The sequence below is a fragment of the Schistocerca piceifrons genome, chromosome X (genome assembly GCF_021461385.2).
Source record: "Schistocerca piceifrons isolate TAMUIC-IGC-003096 chromosome X, iqSchPice1.1, whole genome shotgun sequence".
NCBI lineage: Eukaryota > Metazoa > Arthropoda > Insecta > Orthoptera > Acrididae > Schistocerca > Schistocerca piceifrons.
This window is the reverse complement of record NC_060149.1, coordinates 591,388,969-591,416,249: the sequence shown is the minus strand read 5'-3', so window position 1 is coordinate 591,416,249 and position 27,281 is coordinate 591,388,969. Positions and strand designations below refer to the sequence as shown.

At 37.9% G+C, this 27,281-nt stretch overlaps 1 protein-coding gene across 1 annotated transcript in view; it reads right to left on the bottom strand.

Annotated features, from left to right (window-relative positions):
• LOC124722965 (metal cation symporter ZIP14-like) overlaps positions 1–27,281 on the bottom strand; it is a 214,037-nt gene that overhangs the window by 37,422 nt on the left and 149,334 nt on the right. Inside the window, exon 4 of the mRNA XM_047248134.1 lies at positions 14,682–14,851. Coding sequence (XP_047104090.1) covers positions 14,682–14,851 — 170 coding nt within the window. The remainder of the gene's footprint in view (positions 1–14,681; positions 14,852–27,281) is intronic.

The window sequence follows — 27,281 nt, the reverse complement described above, 5'->3', positions numbered from 1 at the left end:
TTTTCTTGGCAACTATTTCAACATCCTGTCTTATTTTTCCATCTAGTGTACTTGGTTCTGTTTTCTCCATTGCACTTCAGAACTGATTACTGAAAACATATTTTTTTTATGTGAATTAGCATCCATGATATTTTCATTGAGATTCATGGTGGTAACACATGTCCGGTGGCCAGTTGTCTGTAACTCTTCTACATTTGCAAAATATTTTGTTTCCTCCAGATACCAATAAATTTTTACTTGACCATTTTTGTTATTTATTTTTAGGTTATTAGGAATGCCATTCTCTATTTATTTTCAAAAATTTTATATCATGTTCCATGAATAAAAAGTGGATGTACATTGGTAGGATGCACACTGTATCAGTTAATTACACTAACAATATACATTATGAATTATAATGTTTCCAACCTGATCAAACATAAACAGTTCCTATTTTAAATATGATGTGGAAAATTCTTGCAGAATGCATATAATTTAGGAGTGAAGGGAATAACCCACTGAATAGAGGAAGTCTTGACTTGTTGAAAGACATGGAAGAAAGAATGAAAACTTCACTAACACACACACACACACACACACACACACACACATGTACAGCTACAATGTGTCATCTGAATATAAAATGTCAGAACTGCACTTCAGTAGGTAGACTGGGGTGAGGCATTGTGTCAGGTGGAGTCAGTAGGGTAGAAAAGAGGCAGGGAGCAGAAGGGAGGGCTGGGGAGGGTGGCTGAGACTGAAGGGAGGCAGCAGGTGTAAAAGACAGGAATGTGGGAGAGAGAAGCAGCAGGTGCAAGGGATAGCAATGCAGCACACAGGCACCATAGCTGGTGAGTTAATGCAGCATGTTGATGATGATGATGATATGGGGAAGTGGATTGGGAAGAGGTGTCAAAGCAGATGAAGGGGAGACTTTTGAGGAGAAGGTGTAGGTACTGGGGGTTAGTGGAGACTGAGGCCAGGAGGATTATGGGAACAAAGAATGTGTTGCAAGGATAACTCCCATTACATAGTTTACAAAAGTTGGTGATGGGATGAAAGAATCCAAATGGCACTGGTTGTGAAGCAGCCATTGAAATTAAGCATATTGTGTTCAGCAGCATGTTCCACCACTAGGTGGTCAACGCTGCTCTTGGACTCAGTTTGGATGTGGCCCTTCAGTGGGTGGACGGATGGTTGGTTTAATGCCCACATAAAATGCTGTGCAGAAATTGCAGAAGAACTATTATATTACATGGTTGCTGTCACTGATGGGATGGGATAGGCCTAATAGGAATGGAGTAGGTTTTCTGGGTAGGTTAATCAGGTAGGTATTGCTTGAGGGTCTTCTGCAGGGATGTGACTGATGTGACAAGGGGTTAGGAGTGGGAGAGGCCTAGGGATGGGCCAGGATATTGTGTAGGTTGTTTAAGCAAAATAATATCACTTTAGGAGGTGTAGGAAGGATTGTGGGTAGTATGTCCCTCATTTCTGAGAATGATGATAGTCCAGGATGGTATTATGTGATGAAGGGCTGCTCCTTTGCAGCAGGTTCTTGGGGATGGTAGGAGGGTTAGGGGTGTGTGAGGATGCAGCACAGGAAAGCTGTCTGTAGACTAGATTTTGTGAGAATACCTGTCTGTGAAGGCCTTTGTGAGGCCTTGGCAAAGGGATTCTGATCACTGCAGATATGCCATTCAAAGATGACCAGCCTACACAAGAGCAATTTTTTTGGCATGTAAGGGAAGACAGCTGCCAGGTATTGTTGATGGTTAGTGGGCTTTATATAAATAGAAGTATGAATGGAGCCATCAGAGAGATGGAAGGTGGCACATTGAGCTGAGGAGTTATCCTTGCAATGGGTCCTTCTTTCTGTATTCCTGGTGGGGGGGGGGGATCTCGGCAATATCCTGTACCTGTACACCTGTACCCTCTTCTCAACACTCTCCCCTTTCTCTGTTCTATCTCCCCTTCCCAATCCACTTCTCCGTATTATCATCACTGTGTGCTGCACAAACTCGTCAGCTCTGGTTGCATCCTTGTCCTGTGCACCTACTGCTTCCTCTCCCCTCCCCCCCTCAGCATTCCTATCTAGCACACCTGATGCCCTGTCAGCCACCCGTCTCCAACCCCCATCCCTCCCCCCACCTCTTTTCTACTCTCACTCACTATCATATGACAGAATTGCTCCAATAAAAATGCTGAGGGAAGATAAGGTACACCCAAGCAATAGTTTTAGACATAAATATGCAAATTAGGTAATTTAATACAATATGATGTAGAAAACATAACTAGATACAGAGTGCTTCAGTAACTGGTTTAGGGGGTTCAGTTAGTGCATAAAGGTACAAGAATAATCTTGGATTGTGTAATTTGCCTTGCAGCCAAGTTTCCCAGTGCAGTGGAAATTAACTTTCTCCATTCTGGAATATTACAGTGATAAATGAATTACTGTTAATGCACAGTACACAGTCACCTATAACATGCTGTACATAAAAAAGATGACTGCACTATAAAAGAAACTGTATTTTTAACAACAAATAAAGAAACTGAAGGAATTACTAGATAACATTAATGTCAAGAAGTAAGAGTACCAGAGATAATAACAAAGGTTTTAACCAAACTGAAGGTCAGACAACTAACAAGACATAGTTGGTTAATTATCTGCAGTCAGATATCCAAACCAATTGGTCTTCTCAATGAATGAATATATGGTAAACAGAAAACTGTAGGGTCAGATTTCTTTGTTATTGTATCTTGTATTTTGATGCATTATACAGGATTGTAATATTATAAAAGAACCAAAAGCATTATGTAACTTTTTTAACAAACATTTCATGTCATCAACAGGAAATCCAACACACACTTTAGAAATGTACCGAGAGACACTGAATCACACCCCTCAAGCAGTGAGTTTTGAATTTGATGAGGTGAAAGAAATAATATAAGCTAGATCATCCTCAAATTAAAGAACAAATATTCAGCTGAATGGGATGGTATGTCGGGTGCAGTAGTTAAAAAATGCATAAAAGAAATAGTTGATCCACTAACATACCTCATAAATTGTAGTACTAGAGAAAGCACTTATCCTAGTAATCTAAAAATAAGCATTGTTAAACCAGTGCATGAGAAGGGGAGTACAAAGGAGGTTTCAAACTACCATGCAATATCACTGATCCCTACCTTTAGTAAGGTTTCTGAAATGGTTATCCTTTCTCAGCTCTCTGCTGATTTTACAAAGAACATCACTGCACAACTACTGCAGTTGCTGTATTTCTCCATAAAGTGTAAACCCTCCTAGATACCGAGCGAGGTGGCGCAGTGGTTAGACACTGGACTCGCATTCGGGAGGACGACGGTTCAATCCCGCGTCCGGCCATCCTGATTTAGGTTTTCCGTGATTTCCCTAAATCGCTCCAGGCAAATGCCGGGATGGTTCCTTTCAAAGGGCACGGCCGACTTCCTTCCCCGTCCTTCCCTAATCCGATGAGACCGATGACCTCGCTGTCTGGTCTCCTTCCCCAAACCAACCAACCAACCAACCAACCAACCCTCCTAGATCAAGGTATGAAGACAGCAGGCATATTCTTAGATCTTTCCAAAGCCTTCAACTCAGTCAACCATGGGTTGCTCATTAAGAAATTAAAGGCTTACAACATCATCTATACAACTACTGACCACATACTTGACAAATCATAAACAGTGTACTAAACTTTCATGTAAAATAGATAATAAAGTAATAGATTTCCAGTCTTCTAGAGGTATAATAATGCAGGGGGTATTGCAGGAATTGATCCTTGGTTCCTTTCTCTTCTTGGTTTATGTCAACGAAATGACACAACTCTTCAACTCACATCCAGTAACCTACGCTGATGACATCTCCCTCTTATTTTATGAAAAAAACTTGGAGACATTACACTCAGCTGCAACTAAGGGTGTGACAGAAGTAACCACACATTTTCTACACGGGGCTCTAAACACCAACATCAGTAAATCTCAGCTATTAACATATAAAACAACTGATTTTCATGAGGCTGAAATAAACAATATTTGTGGTATTACATCAGAAGAAACAGATAACATTAAATTTCTTGGTGTCCACCTGGACAAAAATCTCCATTGGGTAAACTGCACTACTTCTGCACATGAGAAAAGCAGCAGTAGCTTGTATCTGATAAGTCAGTTGGAAAAAATAGCCTCAAGTCAAACACTAAAAATTGTTTTCTATGGAATAGTTTATCTATTTCTTAATTATGGTATTGAACTGTGGGGTTCTGCAGCAGACCTGCATTTGAACAGAATATTAGTATTACAGAAAACAACCATTATGTTAATGCACGGACTTAAGTCCAGAGAATCCTGTTGTGAAACCTTTGTCCTACATAAACACCATATCTAACAGTATATTCCTTGTATTTGTATAAACTTATTATACTTATTCTGAATAGAAAAAACAAAGTAAATAAGTGCAGTGATACAGATAATTATGATACTAGAAGTAAGGGTAACTACTTCAGGCAAAAATAACTGACAATAGTCCTTGTATTAATGGGCAGATATGGTTCAACAAGCTGCCACATGCTTTGAAAACTTGTGAACCAAACCTATTCCACAGGGAGTTAAAAGACTTCCTAGAAAATGAATGGTTATATTTACTCAGTGAATTCTAATCTACATGCTCCTTGTTGGAACACATAATAGAATATTAAGATGAATGTATGTACCACCACTGTAAGTAAGTGTTATCTATATTAATCTATGTTTGATGTTTGCTAGTCATCAGCTTGAGGGCCTACATGCAAAAAATGTAAATAAATAAATCATCTGACAGATGTAATTTATGATTATTGAAAGAATTAGGAAGTAACAAGAAATCTACTGGGATCTTTCTACGTGCAGCAAAAATTTGTGAATCCTACATCTATCCAAGATTCCATTCACTGGCTGAAACACTTCCATTATACTGAAGAATAACTTTTTAACATTTATGCATGAATGTTATTTCCATTGATATTAGTATTGTGATTTATATATACAATTATTAAGAATTCAGTGTGCTACACAGCACTCAAAACTGATAGGGTAAATCAGTCTGAAAGTTGGAGGAAGGGAGGGGAATTTCACCTCTAATAGGTTGCTTGGTTGGTTTGAGGGGAGGGGACCAAACAGTGAGGTCATTGGTCCCATCGGAATAGGAAAGGATGGGAAAGGAAGCCAGCCATGCCCTTTCAATAGGACCAACCTAGTAAAGAACTGTAGTGTTCAAACCAAACTTAAGAGTTGAAGATAGCTTTAGTTTTGTATAGTTTATGAAGTATTTGAACACTGGATGATAACTAACATACACAATTGAGACAGTGATGCAACAGTGATATTTATCTGGAGGTGCATCACAGGCCCTACTTCTCTTTGTAGCAGTTCTTGAGTTATGAGAATTTAACAATTACTGCACATTGTGCTAATTGCTTATGAAATCACTTACCAGGTGAAACAGTAATCATTTTATTTCTAAGTTTGATATTTTGTTTAATATGTTACAGTTGAAGAAAAATATATAACACTAAAACTGCAATCTCTATTCATAGAAATTCTCTGCAATTCATTCAGTAAAATACTCGGTGAAGACTTGCACTGACTGTGATGTGGGATTGACTGCTGGCTAGTGTATATGTTAGTAGCTGATCAAACAGCTCACTGTTTACAGTAGCCAGCTTTAGACTTGGCTGCTGATTAGTGAGTATGGGATAGGAAAAGTAACATGTGTAATAGCAATGAATGAAATGCAACCATCGATGTGTGATAGAAATTAGTTACAGAACACATTGTTGACAATTTTCTCACATCAGTTGTAACAGCCTCCTTTACACCCAGCAACGTGAAACAGTATCCACAGCTGTATTAAGTATACAACTCCTACACACATACAAGTTTGCTACTAGGTGCTGGTAATTTATTTTTACACTCTATCTGTCTGACAGTGTCACATGTTTGTTCAAAGACTTGTGTTGTTCTGATGTCTGGAACTACATAAGAGAGTTGAGATCTGAAATATTTCACACTCAGGAACACTATACAGCAATGGAAATAAACAAAGCTATCAAATTGATACACAATTTGGTTTGGCATTAAATTTAGACATTATGCTCATAAACTGTGAGCATCACAATCTGTTGTTTCTGTCACTGAGAGCATCAATCAGTAAATATGAACTGTACTGTTCTTATGCTGATGCAGAGTAAGACAGTAAAGCCAGCCACAAGTGTTGCTGGGGATAAGGTACAAGCATAGAGTAAAAACACCATCTATTAAAGACATCTGGCTACAAGATTTGAACATAACATTTAAAATTTTATAAATTTGTGTACTACAGTGAAGTCAGCCATCTCTTACCACAACAACCAGACAGTAAAGTTATTGCAGAAATATAAAATAGATTTAACAGGAAATTTTTGGGTCTGGTGGTCTTTTGCCAACCTCAAAGATGCACACTATTCATTCTAAGAAACTGGCATAAGGCATACTTACCTCTGAACCATGTGAACTGTTGTGTGGTGTATGTGGTAAGTCATGGCTTCCTTCACCAACCACTATGTTAAAGTAATGCAACAAAATCTGAAAATTCTAAGAATGCCTTTTATAGTGACAGTCACAGGTGCTGGTGTCCTCACATTTTGTACTCACATCCCTGGAAAGGAACAATGTGGCTCTGCCTTATTGGTTTTAATTTTCCTCAATATTCAAAACATACTGAATTGTTTTTTACTTTCTAAAAAAAGGAAAATTTTACTCAGAGGAATTCAGAAAATACCATATGTTAAATGTATTGATTTTAATGGTTCAAACAGCTAGCTGTACATGATTCAAAATATCACCACAACATTAAGTAATATATTTGGGGAATTTCAATAAGAGATATTTGTACACCTTGTAATGAAATGTAATTTTTTTATTATACTGAGTTTTTGGCCATTAAAAATGCAACACCAGGAAGGATTGTGAACAAAAAATTTTTCTTGTGTTGTGTATAAAGTGTACTAGGGAAGAACAAACAATTCATTTTGTCAGTGGTTTGGGGTATACAGGCTATGGAATTTAGTACATAGAGCTGTACCCTTTGACAATGGCTCAAATTCAGCTAGTCATCCAGCTGAATTGAGTTTGTATGAAAGAGGTTTCACACTGTTCCAACTCTATGTCAGAGTTCATCAACTGCAGAGGCTGTTGAGAGGTGGTGTGACTGTCTCTCGACAATCCGTGACTAAATGTTTTTGTTGGATGATGTTTCAGCTAGGCAGCAGCTGAACACTCTCTCTATCAAGGTAGACCAGGATAGTATGGGTAATGAGCAGTAACGCATTACCTTTTTGAAAAATAAGATTGTGGAGACACCAAACACAGGGTACATCCACCAGCCCTAACATACCAGAAATGTAACAGATACAGTCCAAATGCCCAAATATGCGAACTAGAGGAGATCACACTGTGTAGCCAGCGGCACTCCAATTACTGTGCCAGGTAAACTATAACTGATAAACTCTGGCAAAGAATTGGAGCATCATGGAATTATGTACCAATTTCATATAAGCTCAGTACAACCTGCTGGCTATTCGGGTTAGAGCTTTTGTTACTGTTAGAGGGTTCAGCTCTATAAACAAAATGCTACACCCTGTATAGCTCCAAAATCACCTAAAAATTTAATCATGTATTCTTTCTACCATACTGTATATGCACAATACCTGTTTCCTGTAATGAAGATGAATGTGGTCTAGTAACATTTTTTCTCTTTAAAGCCTCCACCCATGGATACAGCCATTGTGATGCTGTACACAGAACTGTGATTTACCTGAAAAGATGGCATGGTGCCACTTCTGTGTCCAACTTTGTTATTGCACACATCACTGTCAGCATGTCTGTCTCTACTGTCACATGAAGGGAACCGTCAACAATGGACATCATGCTGAGAATCCTCAGTGCACTAGGCACCATCACATTGTTGATGTGGATACGTTTCTTGCTACAAATAAGCCTGTTTTCTGACTTGAGGTATATGATGCGCCTGCATGATCCTATGTGGCTGAGCAAACAATACATCTGTTCTCCTGGGCAATAATCATAAGGGTGACTGCAATCTTGTGTAGCATTGAGTTAAGTCCTCCTGAACCTGTTCAATCCATATTCACATGACAGTCAGAGGATCCTGACCAATGTGAGCATCAGGGTAGTGAAATGATAAACCACAGTTTTGACAGGACATCATTCTGTCAGTGTTGATTTTTAAGATGTGCTGGTAGACATTTCTCCTTCTTACATCAAACATGACACAATCTTCTCATAAACAACAGACATTTAAATTTTATTCCAGAATGAGAAATATGCTGCATAATCTTCCCTTATATACAACATGTATATTACTTCAAATCACTGGTACAGTTGCACTAAATTGCAAATCATTGTCACAACTAAGCACATAGTATACTTCAATCCAAATTGACATTTGTTGTGTGCCACATTCATGGTGTTGCAATTTTATGGCCAGCAGTGTATTTTCATTGTCACAGCAAAAGGCTGTGTTTTCTGACACAGGAATACATGGACATATGGAACAGAACCTTTAAATACAGTGGCAAAGAAATGTGTTGTGTTCCCACCGCCGGACTCAGTCAGAGCTGGCACACTGAGACAGTTTCTGAGTAGTGTCATGGGTGGAACTTTGAAGTTTGCTGCCAACCACAAACATGGCCCGATCAGCAATCTCTATGCCACCACCAATGCAATGGACTTCTGCATTGTGATAAGTGGCAGCCATAGGAACATAGGAAACAACTGGTGGGGAGTGTGGGGGGTGGGGGGAGGGGGGCTGTTATGTTCAGTGTTGGCATATGACAGTCAACAGTTCTTGTCCGGAGTTCCAGGGATGCTGGTTGTAGCTACAGTTCATAGTGGAGATCGGCCTGCAAGACTTAGTGTACAAGTGGACATGTGGAGTCACCTATAGCCTTCACATAGGGACAAGTGTTTACTACAGTGATTGGTAGTGTGGCGCTGAAGACAGACATAGTCTTGTTGACATTGTATTCAGTAATGCATGCCTTAACAGGCCACTGCTTAGTTGTATCTGTCCACAAGCACATCCAACGAGTTACTGTACTACATTAGCTAAGTATCACAGCACAATAACAATAAAGTGTTTATTTGTATGTCACTAATTTTGTTTCCACTGTCACAGTTCATCCATCCACCTTGGAGCACCTAAACCCGATACAATGTGTGTGGGCCACTCTACACAAATGTACACTTCAAAATGACTCAGAAACAATTAAAGTCATATCATGTGTGGGACATTAAAATGGGCATGCAATATTGCATTTCCCTTACACAGGAAATTTCTGTGAAATTTGTAAATTAAAGAAATAAAAAAAATTGTCTGTGCTTTGTAACATTTTTTGGAGGTTGTAATACTAAGATAAATGTTTTTGAGTAATTGATTACAACAAAATAAAATAAGATGTATCTCTCATGTTTCGGGATATACTGTGTCATGTATGGTATGCTCTTCTTCATCTTCACAGTGAGTATGCTGTGGATACTCCTGTCTTCTCAGGTGACAACAACTGTGTTCACATGGTTGCAAGCATACGTTCTTTTTTGATGAACACTCAGGCACACTGGAACACTAAATTATTTGATTGTACCCCATGTCTGATGCAATATGGAAGAGAAGGTGAAACTAAGTAATCGTAATCCCCACAATTTGGTACTTATATGGGATCTAATAATCAATGAGTGACTTCACTTTGTTATGGCATACTTATCGTGCATAGAAATGGTATAACATGGTATTAGTGTAATGTCTTCTGGAGGTGACTAAATTTTTTTCAAGTGTTTTCATGGCTGTTTTTTAACAAAAAATTTAGTTCTTCATTACTGGTTCTCCATTTTGCTCTATTACACAATTGAGCAAATCATAATAGAAATTAAACAGAGGTAAGCATAATTCTCATCCAGTTAAAGCACCTTGTCTATATTTGTGTCATACTATTTTTAAATATAATTTCTGCCATTGATGTCGTTTATTACTTCTGTAATTATTGTAGGAAAGTGTATGGCCCTCAAGAAGAGTTTACAACATTGCATATTACAGTGCAACTAATTCAGTTTCATTTAAACTGCTAGATCCACAACTGGAATGTATATATTAACATCGGCAGTTACATATGGTGTTTACATCGTCTGCATAAATTAGTGACATAACTCTCTTTGGAGCTGAAAAGAAAATGGTGATAAGATCTGAATGAAAGGCAGATATCTCAAATTATGTTATGAGAAAAAGAATGTTTTAATCCAATCTTGACTTTACTTTAGTAACCATGTGAATTCTTGCTTAAAAATGAGTTTAGTTAACGGTGGTATTTTTAGAATATTTATGGCATCAAGAATTTTTAAAAGTATGTCCACAAGAGCAGGGTATAATTCTTAAAAAAAATTATTTATTTACTAATCATTCATAAATTTTGCTGTGTTCATACATTAGACAATCATAAAATATTTGTCTCTTTGTCATTTCATTTAACAATGCCTCATAATTATTTTTCTATGAGTGATATGTGGTAGTTCTTTTACTTTTGGGTAATTAATAATACCAACTGTATCCTTTTACTCCCTTTTGTGAAAGCTATTACTGTTATTTTCTGTTCATTGTGCATAAAGATATATACACTTCCTAGGTATGGATAAGAGATTCAATGTCAAATTATATTACTTATGAACATTAAAATACTGTTTGTGCCATGTGCCATGTATATTACATTCAGTTTTCAAACAAATCTGGTAATCTCAAAAGGTATTGAACATTTTAAATAACAATACCTTTTATGCTGTAAGCAAAACTTTATATTTTCTTAACGTTAATTTTATTTTCAGATTTCTGTGATGGTAATGATTTGGTGATTGAAGGTACAGTATTTACACACAAAAATTGTCATAACATTACATGGGCATCCCTGGACCACAGAATGGCAAATAAAACTGATCATGCAGCACTGAGCAAAAACATTAGCTCACTGATGGATGTTGGTAGTGGTCATCACCTCATTTTTGCAAATTTTAGACTGGAAATCATGGCCGTAAACAGAACAAAAATTATGATGTGAGAAAACTTAAAATAACAGCAAAAGAAGAAGAATTCTGTATTAAGGCAAGGAACCAAAGTGAGACACTCCAAGAAACATAGGAAAATGATGAAAATAATGTTTACAATACAATGTCCAAGATGAAGAACATCTTTTGTAGTGTGAATGAACAGGTCCTTTTCTTTAAAAACCATGCCAAAAAAGACTTGGTGTTTGAGAGTAGGCAGAATTTGATCATTTATAGAAAAGAGGTTAAGGAAAAATGGAATGTGAGTAAAACAAGGTGACAGATAGCTTGAATACAAGCCAAGTACACAGTACCAACTTGCTAATAAAGAGAAGTGTGAAGTATGGTAAGAAAAAGTGGATCAATGAAGAAACTCTGAGAGCAGAGACCGGTTCAGTGAGATGTGATGCTAAGGAACTATACAGCATCAATAGAATGTTGTGGGGAAAAAAGAAGCTTCAACTCTAACAGACCAGTGAAATGTTAGGACGGTGGATTGTTGATGACTGAAGACCAACTTAGAAGATGGGGAAAACATTTTTCCTGTGTTCTTAATAGAGAGCAACCTGAAGAGGGGTGAGACAATGGAATGCACCATATGCCAATGACAGAACCAATGTAAATTTATCAGCTAAGGCTGAAATCAAAATAATCCTCAGACAGATAAAGAATGGTAAGGCTCCAGGAATGGATAATATTGCACCTGAAGTGCTTAAAGCAGACATTGAGACCACCATAAACCTCTTGCATCCATGGTTTGAGAAGATATGGACAGAAAAGAAACTACCAAAGGATTGGAAAGAGGAACTGATTATTAAGTTACCCAAGAAAAGGGATACCACCAACTGTAATAAATGGTGAGGCATCACTCTCACATCTGTACCAAGTAAATTACTCTGTAGATTAATGGTAAATGGTATTTAGGATTCTGAGAAGACATGACTACGAAAAAGCAAGCTGGGTTCAGAGGACACCAAAGGTGTCAACACCTTATATATAATATCTGAGCAGAGCACAGAATGGCAGAATACACTCTATCTTATGTATATTGATTTTGAGAAGGCATTTGACTCTCTTAACAGGAAAATCATGTTGCATACCTTGAAAGAATATGGAATACCTACAAAGATTATCAATATTATTAAAGCAAAATATGTGGTATATGAATGCAGGGTGCTGCAAACAGGATATTTACTGAACCTATCCAAACAAACGAACACTGAGTTTACTTTGTTAGTGTATATGGATTTTTCATTGTGTATAAAAAGGTTAATGACATTGCTATGCTGTTTTTTTTTTAGTTTTTATTTATAGTCTTCAATAGGAAAAACAAATTTATTAAGTTTGCTTTACGATTTGTGTGCTTACTCATTACATTTTGATTTTTTTTTAATAAAAATGCCTAGAAAATTGATGAGACTTTCTGAATACACCACAATGGCTAAAAACTGAGAACTTCGTGGTCTCAAGACTCCAATGAAGATCATGAGATCAGACTTGCTGGGGCTCGAGAAAACAGTCTTTAACTCATTCTTTAGTAATTCCTTTCAAAAGTGAGGTGTGAAATAACTTTGATTGAGAGCATCATGCATTATCTTACTACTCAGAACCCTTCACTGACAGAGGCTTAAAGTTACTTCTTTCCAACAAAAGACCATAGAAGTGGAAATTCTGATGGGAAGAGATGCAGGCAATCAAGTTTTTCGACCCCAAATTTCTCTCATTCCTAACAGTTTACCATTTCTCTTTAAATATGTATTTTTCCCAGTCAGCTTATATTATGCCATGGCGATAAGCAAAGCACAAGGCCAGATGCTGTGTGTTGCAGGCATGGACCTTAGAGTTAGTTGCTTTTCACAAGGCCAGCTCTATGTGGCCCTCATTCATGTTAATGAAGCAAACAAGATCTTTTTTCATGTCACCAAATAAACTGCTTCAAATGTTATATACAAACAAACTTTATAAGTCAAAAATAAATTCCACACATATAAAGAATAAGGTACAGTTGTAATTAAATACTAATATAATGTTGGATATAGTATTATACAGATCATATAAGATTTTATAAGCATAATATAACACTTTAATTGATATCAGCTGTTAATAATTGTTTATCTGCCTACAGGGTGTTTGTTTTAACATGAGACAACTGAATATCTTGAAAATGATGCACTGTACAAAAACATATTCGAGGTGCAAAATCAATATTAGATAAGAGGGCACCTATATGTGCTACAGCTGGCCACCTCCTAACAGTCCCTCCTGTCTGGGCAGGGTCAACTTTGTATTTTGAAATGGGAACCCCAATTTTTATTACATACTTGGATTCTATGCCAAAAAATATTTATGGTTTACTCAAACTATTGTTTTACATTTTTGGTAGATGAAACTTCAATCAATGGATATCAAGTGTGCCTGATTTTGCAATTAAGATACAACTCATTTGAGTTACTTATTATGTAAATGTAAAACTTTGTGTTGTAATGGTTGATACTGATGTTCAAATGTTACCTGAGAGTTGAAAATGTTACTGTACAGTACAAATAATATGGGTAGACATTGACATTTCTGGCAGATAAACTACTTGTATTGTAACATAGTTCCCTGTTTCTTATTGTGACGAGTCACCAAACCATCAGAATGCTTATTTTGGTGGCTGCCCTTGTACCCCACCATTAGGATGACTGATTTCAGTGTGTGTTTCCATCCAATGTAACTCTCACACTGGCCACTAGATAGATACTGGTGGAATACAACCACAACCACCATAATGAGATAAAATGTCCATGAAGTGACAGTGACAGGTGCTCCCTGCCATGGATATTCATTGAAATCTATCACCTCAATGGTGAGAAGCAAAGGGACCCACCAATATCAAGCATCCCAATGGGAACACAAAACTATTACATCCATGTCAGTGCTCTTGGGTCATGCTAAATGTAGTTTCTAACCACATATTGACACAGCTAACCATACTGTACTGTACAATCAAATTTGCAACACTAAAGTAAATTTTGAACATAAATATCAACTGCTAGAACACAAAGGTTTACATTTACATAATAAGTGAAATTGGTCCTTAATTGCAAAAACAGGCACACTTGATATCTGCTGATTACAGCACCATCTACCATGAATGGAAAACAATGGTTTGAGTAAATCTCACAGATTTTTTTGTGTAGAATGTGAATACACAAAAAAGGGGGATACCATTCGAAAATACAATGTTGATTCCACCCACTCAGGTGGGGGGGGGGGGGGGGGGGTTAGGAGGTGGCAGTTGTATCACAGATAAATGTACCCTTTATTCATATTAACTTTTCACCTAGAACATTTTTTCATGCTATGCCTTATTTTGAAGATATTTAGCTCTCTCAAGTTAAAACAAACACCCTGTATATACTTAATACATTAGCTATTACTTGCCAATAGCTCATAAATCCTCTTTTTTAAGAGAACTCATAAGATTGTAACATAGTAACATTTTCTTAAAGTTTTTAACTCTTTCACAGATCAGTTCTGGAGATATGTGTACATCATCACAAATATAATTTTTATTTAAGTACCTGTGGTATCAGATGGAAAGCTGAACTTCCTGAAAGTGATCCAACAGCAAGACCAATAAGAATTGTAAGTGCAGTATTGTAGAGTTTGGTTTCCTGAAGTGGTGCCAGCAATGATCCAAATAGAGAACAGATGCTTATGCACAAGACACACAAATTTCCATACACCCAAACTGCAAAAGAGTTGTAAAACATGTGTTGACAAATTATAAACCACTTTTTTAAAGAAATATTAATTGTAATGGCAGTGGATGTAGGCCAGAAAGGGAAAAATTGATGCTGATTACAAGTAGCATTAATATTTAGTAATGAATAACTTGACTCAAGGTTCTAGAATGTTTGTCATGATGTAATTTTAGTTGAAAAATGTGTGTGTTGCTTCATGGTACTAAAATACTTGGTACTTTCCCAATTCAGAGGTTGTAGAGAAGTAGTTAAGAGAGTATTTACTTTAGAATGTTTTATTCTCAGGTGGATGTATATCAGCATATGCAAACATAGGTTGACAATGTAATGAAATTGTTGCTAAGTTTTATGATGACATTCTTCTACAGTGTATACATTGTCACAGCACTGTGATTAATGGGTTTCATTGGTGAAATGGGCGAGAGAAACAATGATGGGCTGGGGGAAGGGGGTCATGGAGTGGGTTTGAAAGGATGGGAGTGTGAAAGCTAAGCAACAGAGCAAACTAGGGAATGGGATAGAAATTTGACAACAGTGAAGCTCCCTGGTACATGTGAGAGAATTCGCATGTGGTTCACAATGAAATGGAAGAGTGGTTTGGAGAGGCTGTGGGGTGGGGATACGGAGTAGAGGAATAGGAAGCCAGTAGAGAGAAGACTGTCAGTGTACAGAAATGGAAGGAGGGATAGGGGAGGAAGTGGTTATGGTACAGGAGATACTGAAGACTGAGTTCAGAAGTATTGTGAGGTCAAGGAATGCATTGTATGGGCATTTCCTGTCTATGCAAATCAGAGAAGCTGGGAGGGAGGGGGGGGGGGGGGGGGTGGCATTGGATGGGTGAGGGAGAGTGTTGGTTCCGTACTCCAGATGGCATGGATTTTGAAGCCTCTGATTAAGTAGAAGTTATCTGTGACAGAACTGGAATAGAATGTGGTGGGTGGTTGCATATGGCAGGTCTTGTGTCGCAAGGAACTGCGAGTATGCAAAATATAAGGATACACTGGGTGCCAGGATATTCTCTATGTTGAGTGTGCTGTGGATTACCATTTTGGGAGAGTTGGAAAGGATTTTGGGAAGATTGTTTCTCAAACCAGGGTACAATGAAAGGTAGTCAAAGCCCTGAGGGAGAGTGTGGTTAATGTGCTCCAGAGGCGGATTTGGCATGGGAGATTTTTTGTGTTGTGCTTTAGCTAAAACACTAACAATACACTATATCACTCTCGTCTAGACACTGTGAAAATTATTGCATGAAGAATGTCATTTCCTTCAGGCTTCCACATACTCTGAAACATTAAAGAAACAGTTTACCAGAAGTTTCTTATGTCATATCTCAAGTAGCTTCGTTTGCTGATGGGTTTTACTTTATTCTGCAGAATCAACTTGTCTGAATTCAACATTTTAGTTTTCCTAATAAATTGACACGTTGTCTTTCATATATATCAGTGTAAAATTTGCTTTTAACTGCCTAATATCAACCTTCATATCCAGAATATATTTTAAGATACACACACTCAGTATGAAAAATATCCTCATATCCTCATAAAGAGTCTATCTTATTTTGTCATTATATGTACTCCACAGTTTTGTTTTCTAATCACACCTTAAAGGTCTGACTTGTGGACATCACAATGATATATTCCATAAAATATAACAAAATGATTGTATGCAGACCAGGTAATTTTTACATACTCTTCACCACAGCTAGTGGTTAAGGTCCTTGGGTCAAAGCAAACACATTTAAAATTTTACCTAATGATGGACATGTGTTGCTTCCAGGACAGTCTGTATCTATGGTTATTCATGGAAAAATATACTTGCTACAAGTTCTATTCTTTATCCATTTAAAAGTATATTGTAATCTTAAATGGTTTAATAATTGCTGCTGACATATTCAAATTTTATATTTTTTCCTAGGGTTAACTTTTACATTATTTGTATGAAACTAATATTGGTGAGCTTGAAAGGCATTGTTTGCTGTTCTTTCAGTCATTTTTTGTTTGGGAATCATCATCATCATCATCATCATCATCATCATCATCATTAGTATCATAATCATTAGCATCATCGGCCCATCTGACATCCACTGCTGGATAAAGCCTTCCCCTAGACTTTTCTTTGTATTATGTACTTTACCTATACACATCCAAATCACCTCCACATGTTTTTTAAGGTTGTCACCCCACTGTCAATTAGGTCAATGTCTCATTATTTAATTGGACAGATAAATCTATCCAATTAAATAATTTTATCAATAACTGATTGTTTTCGAGGTCATTGTTTCAGTTGCTTATCATATTTTGGAATCCAGTTAGAACTTCCTTAGCCCAACTACCATCCATTTGTAGGCCACATTTCCTGCTTCCCTCCATTTCATTTTCATAAACAGCTTTAGAATCTGCAATGACAAATCCTGTATCGACTTTACTATGAACCACAATGGCATGCTCAAACAAGATCAACTGGAAATTGTAAATATTTTTAATGAATATTTTTCTTCCGTAGAGGAAGCCATCAATGACAAACATAAAAACATGCACTGCAGTTTTAAAGGTAATGCATGTGCCATAGTATAGATCTAGCCCCCACAAACTTTGCAGAAATAATGGACATTATTAGCTCTCTAAAATCCTCCAATTCAGCTGGGCATGATGGCCTAAATATTAATGTTTTAAAAGCCTGTAGCCAAAATGTCTCTGCACCTCTGTCTGTATCAGTCAACAATATAATAGAATCAGGCACCTTTCCAGACAGACTAAAAATAGCACACATAACACCCATTTTTTTAAAAAAAAGGTGACAATAACAAAAGAGAAAACTACAACCCAGTCTTGATCCTTCCTGTCTTTTCCAAAATAGCTGAGAAAGTTATACACAACAGGATTATAAACTTTCTTAACAAACACAACCTGATGTTTGAAAATCAAAATGGATTCCTAAAAGGTAAATCAACTAGCACTGCAGCTGCTCAACTAATTGAAGAGGTGTTAGAAGGTATCAAAATCAAGGAACATGTGGCGGGTGTATACCTAGACCTGGAAAAAGCCTTTGACTATAAGAATGTTGACATCCTATTAGACAAGCTACGGAACATGGGCATTAGAGGCTCTGCTTATGATCTAATAAAGTGTTATATGAGCAACAGAAAACAGTTTGTTCTGCTTAAAACAGAAAGTGGTGTCTACAAATCAGAGATCATTTACATAAAATATGGCATGCCCCAGGGATTGGTGTTGGGCCTCCTTCTGTTCTTGATCTATGTAAATGATATTAAGTACTGTATTATAAATTCCAAAATTGTTCTGTATGCTGATGACACATCCATTGTGTGTAAAAAGGAATCATGTAATGAACTAGAGGCTGAGTGTAATAATGTGACAAAAGAAATTGTTCAGTTTTTTAATGAAAGCCAGTTAAATGTAAGCACCAGTAAAATGTGTTTGATGGAGTTTAACAAAAGAAGTTAGAATAATGAAATTAAATTATACACTGGCAATGAATTGTTAAAGAAAGTGTCTAGTGTAAAATTCCTTGGCCTAACAATCCAAAGCAACCTGAAATGGGACACACATATTGACTCCCTAGCAACTAAGTTGTCAAAAAATATGTGTGCAATCAGTACTATTAGCAAGTTCTGTAAAGACACTGTAGTTCTAAAGGCTGCATACTGTGCTCTTTTACCCTCTCACTTGAACTACGATATTGAAATTTGGGAGGCAACAACCAAAGCTAATCTAGATAAGTTACTCATTCTTCAAAAAAGGGGTGTGAGAATAATCTGTGGAGCAAAAATAGGGAATCTTGTTGCAACTTGTTTCCAAAAAACAGGGGTGTTAACTTTTATAAACACATACATTCTAAAATCCATATTGCTTGCGAAAAAACTGTGCCCAAACACTTATTTGGATTTCCACCAGTACAATACTAGAAATAAAGAAAGATTTTACATTGTCAGCCACAGAACAGCACTTTCAGAAAAGGGGCCTCAGTACACAGGTATAAAGTTAGCTAATGCACTGCATAGTGCAGTCATGGCTCTTCCTACAATTAAACTGAAACATCAGCTTAAGAAATTTTTAGTAAAACATCCTTTAGTAAAACATCTTTTCTACACATTAGAAGAGTACCATACTAATATAAAGAACAAGAAATGCTTTGTGAAGTTATGTAAATAGAAATCAGTAAACATCTTATAGTAATTTTGTTGTAAATTAATGACGTATTCAGAAGAATGTGTCTTGTGTATTGTACAAATAACTGTAATCACTACTGTTTATGTTACATGTGCAGTGTACCATTTGATATTGAATAAAGCTATTATTATTATTATTATTTTCATTATGAACATAATCATGCCTCTCACTTCAGCTGTTCTCTGATTCATTTGTTGGTTTTTCTGTAGGTCTTAGTAATTTCCAAGAGACATCTTAATTTCACACTGGACATGCTTTAAGTTTCTGAACTGGTTTTTGCATTGCCTTGTCTCATAGCCACAAGTCAAAACATCAATTACACAATTGTAAACTTGATTTTCAGACACATCAGAAGCTTAGTTTTATAAATCTCATCTAGTTTACCAAAACCACCTCAGACCATATTTACTCTTCAGTTTATTTCTTTCCTGCACATCCAGACATTGTATTCAACTGTCCTAAGTACTGAGAATTAACTACGGACAAAACAACCTGCAGTTATTTTGTGCAGGACAATGTACACACTGACATTGTGTGTATACCAATGTGTGTTGTGGTCCCAGAGACCTAACTATACTTGGTGATCTGAATGTTGAGGCAAAATCTTCCAGTTTGTGTAATATGAGGTTGATAGATACTCTTAACCCATATAATCTCGTAAATGTAGTAAATAGTGATACCAGGGTAACAAAGTCCACATCTAGCAGAATTGATTACGTTATACTATGTAAACATATTAAAGACAGTGTTAGGTGCTGGAATATGGATTTTCACTACTCTGACAAATGCCACCTTGTAGAGTATGTAAACACAAGCATCCCAAAAATGACAAAAGTTACCGAAAATAAAAGAATCCTAAAAGAGGGTAACATCCTTGCCCTAAGAAATAAATTAGCTGTGGAGGCCTGGGATCTGGTTTACCAGACTGAAGGATCTGAAAACAAATGGGCCAAATTCTATGATACTATGCTAAGACACTTTGACAGATGCTGCCCTGTTAAAAAAATACAAAGAGTGTTCACCCATAACCAAAGTGCAAAAACCAACAGACTGATACTTCCAGCAAATATGATAAAACTCAGGCAAAACATCCAGGACCTGGATGTGTTACACAAGCCAACAAACCTGCAGGTTTTTAAGGCCAAGCACAATGAAGCAAAGAAAATCTTTAAGAAAGAGCTTTCAAATCTAAGAAAACAGATATACAGCAGTGAAATAGCTCAGTCAGACAATATAGCCAAGACCTCATGGAGAATTGTAAATCAATTTCGCAAAGCCACACCGAAGCCAGAAACTGAAATTGTAAATATAAGACATGAAGGAAACACAATTAAAGATCCTAATAAAGTCTGCAATGTTTTCAATAAATACTTTATATCTGCAGCTGTTGGTCCAGTTAATAACACAATTGTGAGTAGTGAGGTAAAGCTCTGCCCGTTTGAAGAGCCACCTTTTGAATTCAAACAAGTAAGTGAAAAAGAAATAGGCAGGATAATAAATAACCTAAAGAATAAGTACTCATCTGGATGGGATGGTTTGAGTAGTATCGTGATTAAAAAATGTAATAAGGAATTAGTTAAAATAATCACCCACCTGGTAAACTGCTGTATTAGAGAACATACATTTCCAAATGTATTGAAATGGAGCACAGTTAAACCAGTGCATAAAAAAGGATCCAAGGAAGAGGTTTCAAATTTCAGGCCCATATCATTAATACCTGTCTTCAGCAAAGCATTTGAAGTTGTGCTGCTGACACAACTTAGTGACTATTTCTTGAAAAATATGTTCCTAACAGACACACAACATGGATTCCGAAAAGATCATAGTACTATCACAGCAATTACGGAATTTCTTCACAAAACTTATGGTGCCCTTGATCAAGGAATGCAAACAGCTGGCATATTTCTAGACCTCACTAAAGCCTTTGACTCAGTAAACCATGAGTTACTTTTAAGTAAGCTTGAGTCATACAATGTAAATGCTGCATCCATGCAATTGCTGGCTACATATTTATTTAACTGCAAGCAGTGTACAAAGCTGACTTGCAAAATCAATAATCAGATCATTAATTTCCAGTCCAAATATGAGACAGTCACGCAAGGTGTACCCCAGGGCTCAATTTTGGGCCCTTTCCTTTTCCTAGTGTACATAAATGATATAGAGCAACCTATGCAGACGATACCTCACTGTTATTTCTTGGTAAAAAAAATGATGAGTTAACGTTGGTAGCAACTGAGGGCCTACGTCAAATAACTACTTATTTCCAAGCTCAATGTTTGAAAGTTAATATCAGTAAATCTCAGTTATTGCCATTTAAACTTACAAACTCACACCAAACCTCTATCAGTAACATAGGTGGAATTGAAGTAGTGGACACAGAAGGCTGCAGATTTCTAGGTATTCACCTAGATGAAAATCTAAGATGGGTAAACCATATCAAATTTTTATGCAATAAAATCAGCAGTTCATTACATCTAATCAGCCAGTTATCAAAAGTAGTCCCACATCAGACATTAAAAACAATTTATTATGGAACCATTTTTGCACAGATTAATTACAGGATAGAGATATGGGGTTGTGCTGCCGACATACATATGAACAGAATATTAACCCTACAGAAAAGAGCAATCAGAATTATCCATGGATTAGGGTATAGAGATTCATGCAGGGAAATCTTTGTTCATCATAAATACCTCACAGTCTACTCACTGTATCTTTACAAATTAATTATATTTTTTGTGACACATCAAAACAAAGCAACAAAGTGCTCTGATACGCATGCCTATAATACAAGAAATAAAGACTGCTACTACAGACAAAGAACAAAATAAAAAACAACAGACCATAGTCCATGCATTAGTGGTCAAATATGGTACAACAGATTACCGAGCTCTATAAGGTGCCACAAAGGGAACTTATTCAAAGTGAAACTGAAATATTTCTTGATTGACAAGTGTTTATATTCTTTAAGTGAATATTAATATTAAACTAAAATAAACTATTGTGTATATATATATATATATATATATATATATATATATATATATATATATATATATATATATATATATATATATATATATATATATATAAAAAAAATAGAGAGAAACATTCCACGTGGGAAAAATATATCTAAAAAGAAAGATGATGAAACTTACCAGACAAAAGCGCTGGCAGGTCGATAGACACACAAACAAACACAAACATACACACAAAATTCTAGCTTTCGCAACCAATGGTTGCCTCGTCAGGAAAGAGGGAAGGAGAAGGAAAGACAAAAGGATATGGGTTTTAAGGGAGAGGGTAAGGAGTCATTCCAATCCCGGGAGCGGAAAGACTTACCTTAGGGGGAAAAAAGGACAGGTATACACTCGCACACACACACACATATCCATCCACACATACACAGACATAAGCAGACATGTCTGCTTATGTCTGTGTATGTGTGGATGGATATGTGTGTGTGTGCGAGTGTATACCTGTCCTTTTTTCCCCCTAAGGTAAGTCTTTCCGCTCCCGGGATTGGAATGACTCCTTACCCTCTCCCTTAAAACCCATATCCTTTTGTCTTTCCTTCTCCTTCCCTCTTTCCTGACGAGGCAACCATTGGTTGCGAAAGCTAGAATTTTGTGTGTATGTTTGTGTTTGTTTGTGTGTCTATCGACCTGCCAGCGCTTTTGTCTGGTAAGTTTCATCATCTTTCTTTTTATATATATATATATATATATATATATATATATATATATATATATATATATATATATATATATATATATATATATAAAAAACACACACACTCCTGGAAATGGAAAAAAGAACACATTGACACCGGTGTGTCAGACCCACCATACTTGCTCCGGACACTGCGAGAGGGCTGTACAAGCAATGATCACACGCACGGCACAGCGGACACACCAGGAACCGCGGTGTTGGCCGTCGAATGGCGCTAGCTGCACAGCATTTGTGCACCGCTGCCGTCAGTGTCAGCCAGTTTGCCGTGGCATATGGAGCTCCATCGCAGTCTTTAACACTGGTAGCATGCCGCGACAGCGTGGACGTGAACCGTATGTGCAGTTGACGGACTTTGAGCGAGGGCATATAGTGGGCATGCGGGAGGCCGGGTGGACGTACCGCCGAATTGCTCAATACGTGGGACGTGAGGTCTCCACAGTACATCGATGTTGTTGCCAGTGGTCGGCGGAAGGTGCACGTGCCCGTCGACCTGGGACCGGACCGCAGCGATGCACGGATGCACGCCAAGAACGTAGGATCCTACGCAGTGCCGTAGGGGACCGCACCGCCACTTCCCAGCAAATTAGGGACACTGTTGCTCCTGGGGTATCGGCGAAGACCATTCGCAACCGTCTCCATGAAGCTGGGCTACGGTTCCGCACACCGTTAGGCCGTCTTCCGCTCACGCCCCAACATCGTGCAGCCCGCCTCCAGTGGTGTCGCGACAGGCGTGAATGGAGGAACGAATGGAGACGTGTCGTCGTCAGCGATGTGAGTCGCTTCTGCCTTGGTGCCAATGATGGTCGTATGCGTGTTTGGCGCCGTGCAGGTGAGCGCCACAATCAGGACTGTATATGACTGAGGCACACAGGGCCAACACCCGGCATCATGGTGTGGGGAGCGATCTCCTACACTGGCCGTACACCACTGGTGATCACCGAGGGGACACTGAATAGTGCACGGTACATCCAAACCGTCATCGAACCCATCGTTCTACCATTCCTAGACCGGCAAGGGAACTTGCTGTTCCAACAGGACAATGCACGTCCGCATGTATCCCGTGCCACCCAACGTGCTCTAGAAGGTGTAAGTCAACTACCCTGGCCAGCAAGATCTCCGGATCTGTCCCCCATTGAGCATGTTTGGGACTGGATGAAGCGGCGTCTCACGCGGTCTGCACATCCAGCACGAACGCTGGTCCAACTGAGGCACCAGGTGGAAATGGCATGGCAAGCCGTTCCACAGGACTACATCCAGCATCTCAACGATCGTCTCCATGGGAGAATAGCAGCCTGCATTGCTGCGAAAGGTGGATATACACTGTACTAGTGCCGACATTGTGCATGCTCTGTTGCCTGTGTCTATGTGCCTGTGGTTCTGTCAGTGTGATCATGTGATGTATCTGACCCCAGGAATGTGTCAATAAAGTTTCCCCTTCCTGGGACCATGAATTCACGGTGTTCTTATTTCAATTTCCAGGAGTATATATATATATGTGTGTTTGCTCTTGCACTGTCCTGCATGAAATAACCATATGATAGGTCTTAATGTTAGTTGTTAGTTCAGTGAAAACCCTTACAGTATGCTGTTCATATACCTATCAGAAGTTATGGTTTGTTGGAAAAAAGATTAGTTCAATAATCTGTGTTGCATTAATTGAACACCACACTCCTGTTTTCACATCCAAGATAAATTGTTTTGGGAGTTCACATACACCAGTAAATGAAGCCATGTTTAGACAAAAAAAGTAATGTTTCAGAATCAACTTCTCCTTTGTGCATAGACTGCAATAGCCAGTTGCACTATTAAAACAGAGCATCAGTGTCTCAGCTTGTCCATTGATGCACTACCATGCCTTTGTAAGGTTTCAGTTTGAGTTTGTGCACAGCTGTGTGAGCAGATGTTACAGATATATGAGTCCGAAGTTTTTAATGACACAACAGTTTTCTCAGACCTCTTTCCAAGGACACCCTCTAACTCATTTAGTTTATTCTTGGCTCAAACTGAAACACCCCCTGTCACATTATCTGAGCAATGGGTTGGAACATGGCAATTGTAGCCTGCCTGTTGGTTCCCATGCAATGCTGGAGATAGTGTTTGTATAACAAGTGAAACATCCTGAAAAATCTGATAATTGACATTTCTGACTTCCTTTCTTTCTAGCCTTGTATGTAATTTTACTCTGTATTTTTAAAGTCTGTGATCACTTGAAATTTGAAGAAAAGTTTTGGGACAGTTACATCCTATGTTATTTCTTTACTGTTTGAACTCATATTATCTGCATAAAACACTAAATTTCTTATTGCTGAACTATGGCCATAAAATGCAGGCAGTCAGTGACAAATACTGATTACATTGTGTCAAGTTAGCTTATTAAGCAGAAAAGTCAGTGCAAAATTTTGATTTGATTAAAGACTGATTGCATTGCATAATAGCTTGCCTTTCAAATCAGGATTTACCAATATCCTTACCTGGTAACCTTGCTTTTTAACAGAATAGATGGGTTTACCAGTGACAGTGACTTACATTTTCACTACTGAAAATGACAAGTGTTGATAAGAGGGCTGCCAGCAAGGAAAACACTGCATCTCTGGCTGACCAGTCATGTGAGACCAGCTAGCAAGGTGACTGAAGCCCAATAGACCATGAACTCCCTCTTATTCTCTTATTCTATGTGAGTCAGCTTTAAATGATGTTTCCCTAAACACCAATACTATATCTATAGACTCTGCCAGATAACAATTCAGACTGCTTTTACTGTTGTGCAAACTGATTATGCCTGTGTGAGGGATTGCTTGAGTGAAGTTACACTTCACTTCCTATGGACTGGTGTACTTATTTAGCCAAGTGAACTAACTAACTGTTGCAGTGATTTCCATCACCATTTACCAATATTGCCACACTTGCTTTACCATCTGGAAATTTCAGTTTAACCTGCACACACTTTGAATTAGTTTGCATGAATTCTATGAATTTTCTTGTGGCTCAGGGAAATTAATTTGTTTTATTGTGAACTTACTGACTTTCATGTTGCAGTGTAATAAATAACTGTTACCACAGAAGAACAAGCCACAAAATTATGGACACAAACTGTTTTCATTTACAATATTCCAAATACACAATGAGTTCATGAGCTATTGCTCTCATGCTGTAAGCTATTGTTTTGTAGTTCTGAAGTACTTCATTAAACTGCACATTCTTACTGCTTTTTTGCCATTCTGCATTAACTTTTATGGCTGCAATCATACCTGTTTTTCTAAAGTGCTTTAAATGTACTGGGTGAAGGTAGCCTTCTGTTTGGGAAATCTTCAGAATCACACATTCTTGCCATTGCAATGATGCAACCCACTGCTCTGTGAAGCAAGCAAGGTAATTGTGTGTATCAGTATACTTGTTTGTGTTGCCACTAGGACAATACAGCATATGAAAACAACTGTGTTACACACAAAGTTGTTGATGCTTTTGTGGCCGCTAGCTGATGTATTGTCTGATTGATTTTGTCCTGGGTTCATTGGCCATCATTTGTTTAACGATTTTTCTATTGTTTCATGAACATGATTGGATGGCATTCTCAAAGATTCAGCAACCAATTCTGGTGGCAGCCATAAATTATATGTACAAGTGGTGTTCAATAATTAATGCAACATATTTTTTTCTCTGCCAGTTTCGGTTGAAAAAATGTGGAATTTGTTGTGTTACATCATGAAATATTCCTGCTTCAGCCTCTATAGTTTCATGAAGTTCTGATAGGCAGTGGCACTATACATAGCCTTCAAAATGGCTTCTGTGATGGAGGTGCAGTCCAACCAGACAGCTGTCATTGAGTTCCTTTTGGCAGAAAACCAGAGCATCACAGATATTCATAGGCACTTGCAGAAAGTCCACAGAGGCCTGACAGTGAAGAAAAGCATGATAAGTTATTGGGCAAGGCATCTATCATCATCACAATAAGGTCAGGCAGACCTGTCCAGTCTCTCACGTGCTGGCAGGGAGCACACAGCTATAACTCCTGCAATGTTCAAACGTGCAGACACTCTAATTTGAGGTGATTGGTGAATCATGATAAAGTCATGTTGATGGTCTTCTGAGACTCTGAAGGGGTTCTTCCGTTTGATGTCCTCCCTCATGGTGTTATGATCAACTTTGAATTGTATTGTACTACCCTCAGGAAATTGAAGTAATGACTTCTGCATATTTGTCACCACAAATTGCAAATGAACTTCTCCTTCTCCATGCCAATGCAATGCCTCACAAAAGTCTGTGCACCAGAGAGGAGCTTGTGAAACTTCAGGGCGACTATTTGGCCTCACCCACCCTACAGCCCAGATCTCGCACCTTCTGACTTCCATCTGTTTGACCCAATGAAGGATGCACTCTGTGGGAAACAGTATGTGGATAATGGGCAAGTTATTGGTGCAGTAAGACTTTGACTGCAATGTGAACCATTAGAGTGGTAGCATGTGGGCATGCAGGGCCTCCAAATAAGGTGGTGTAA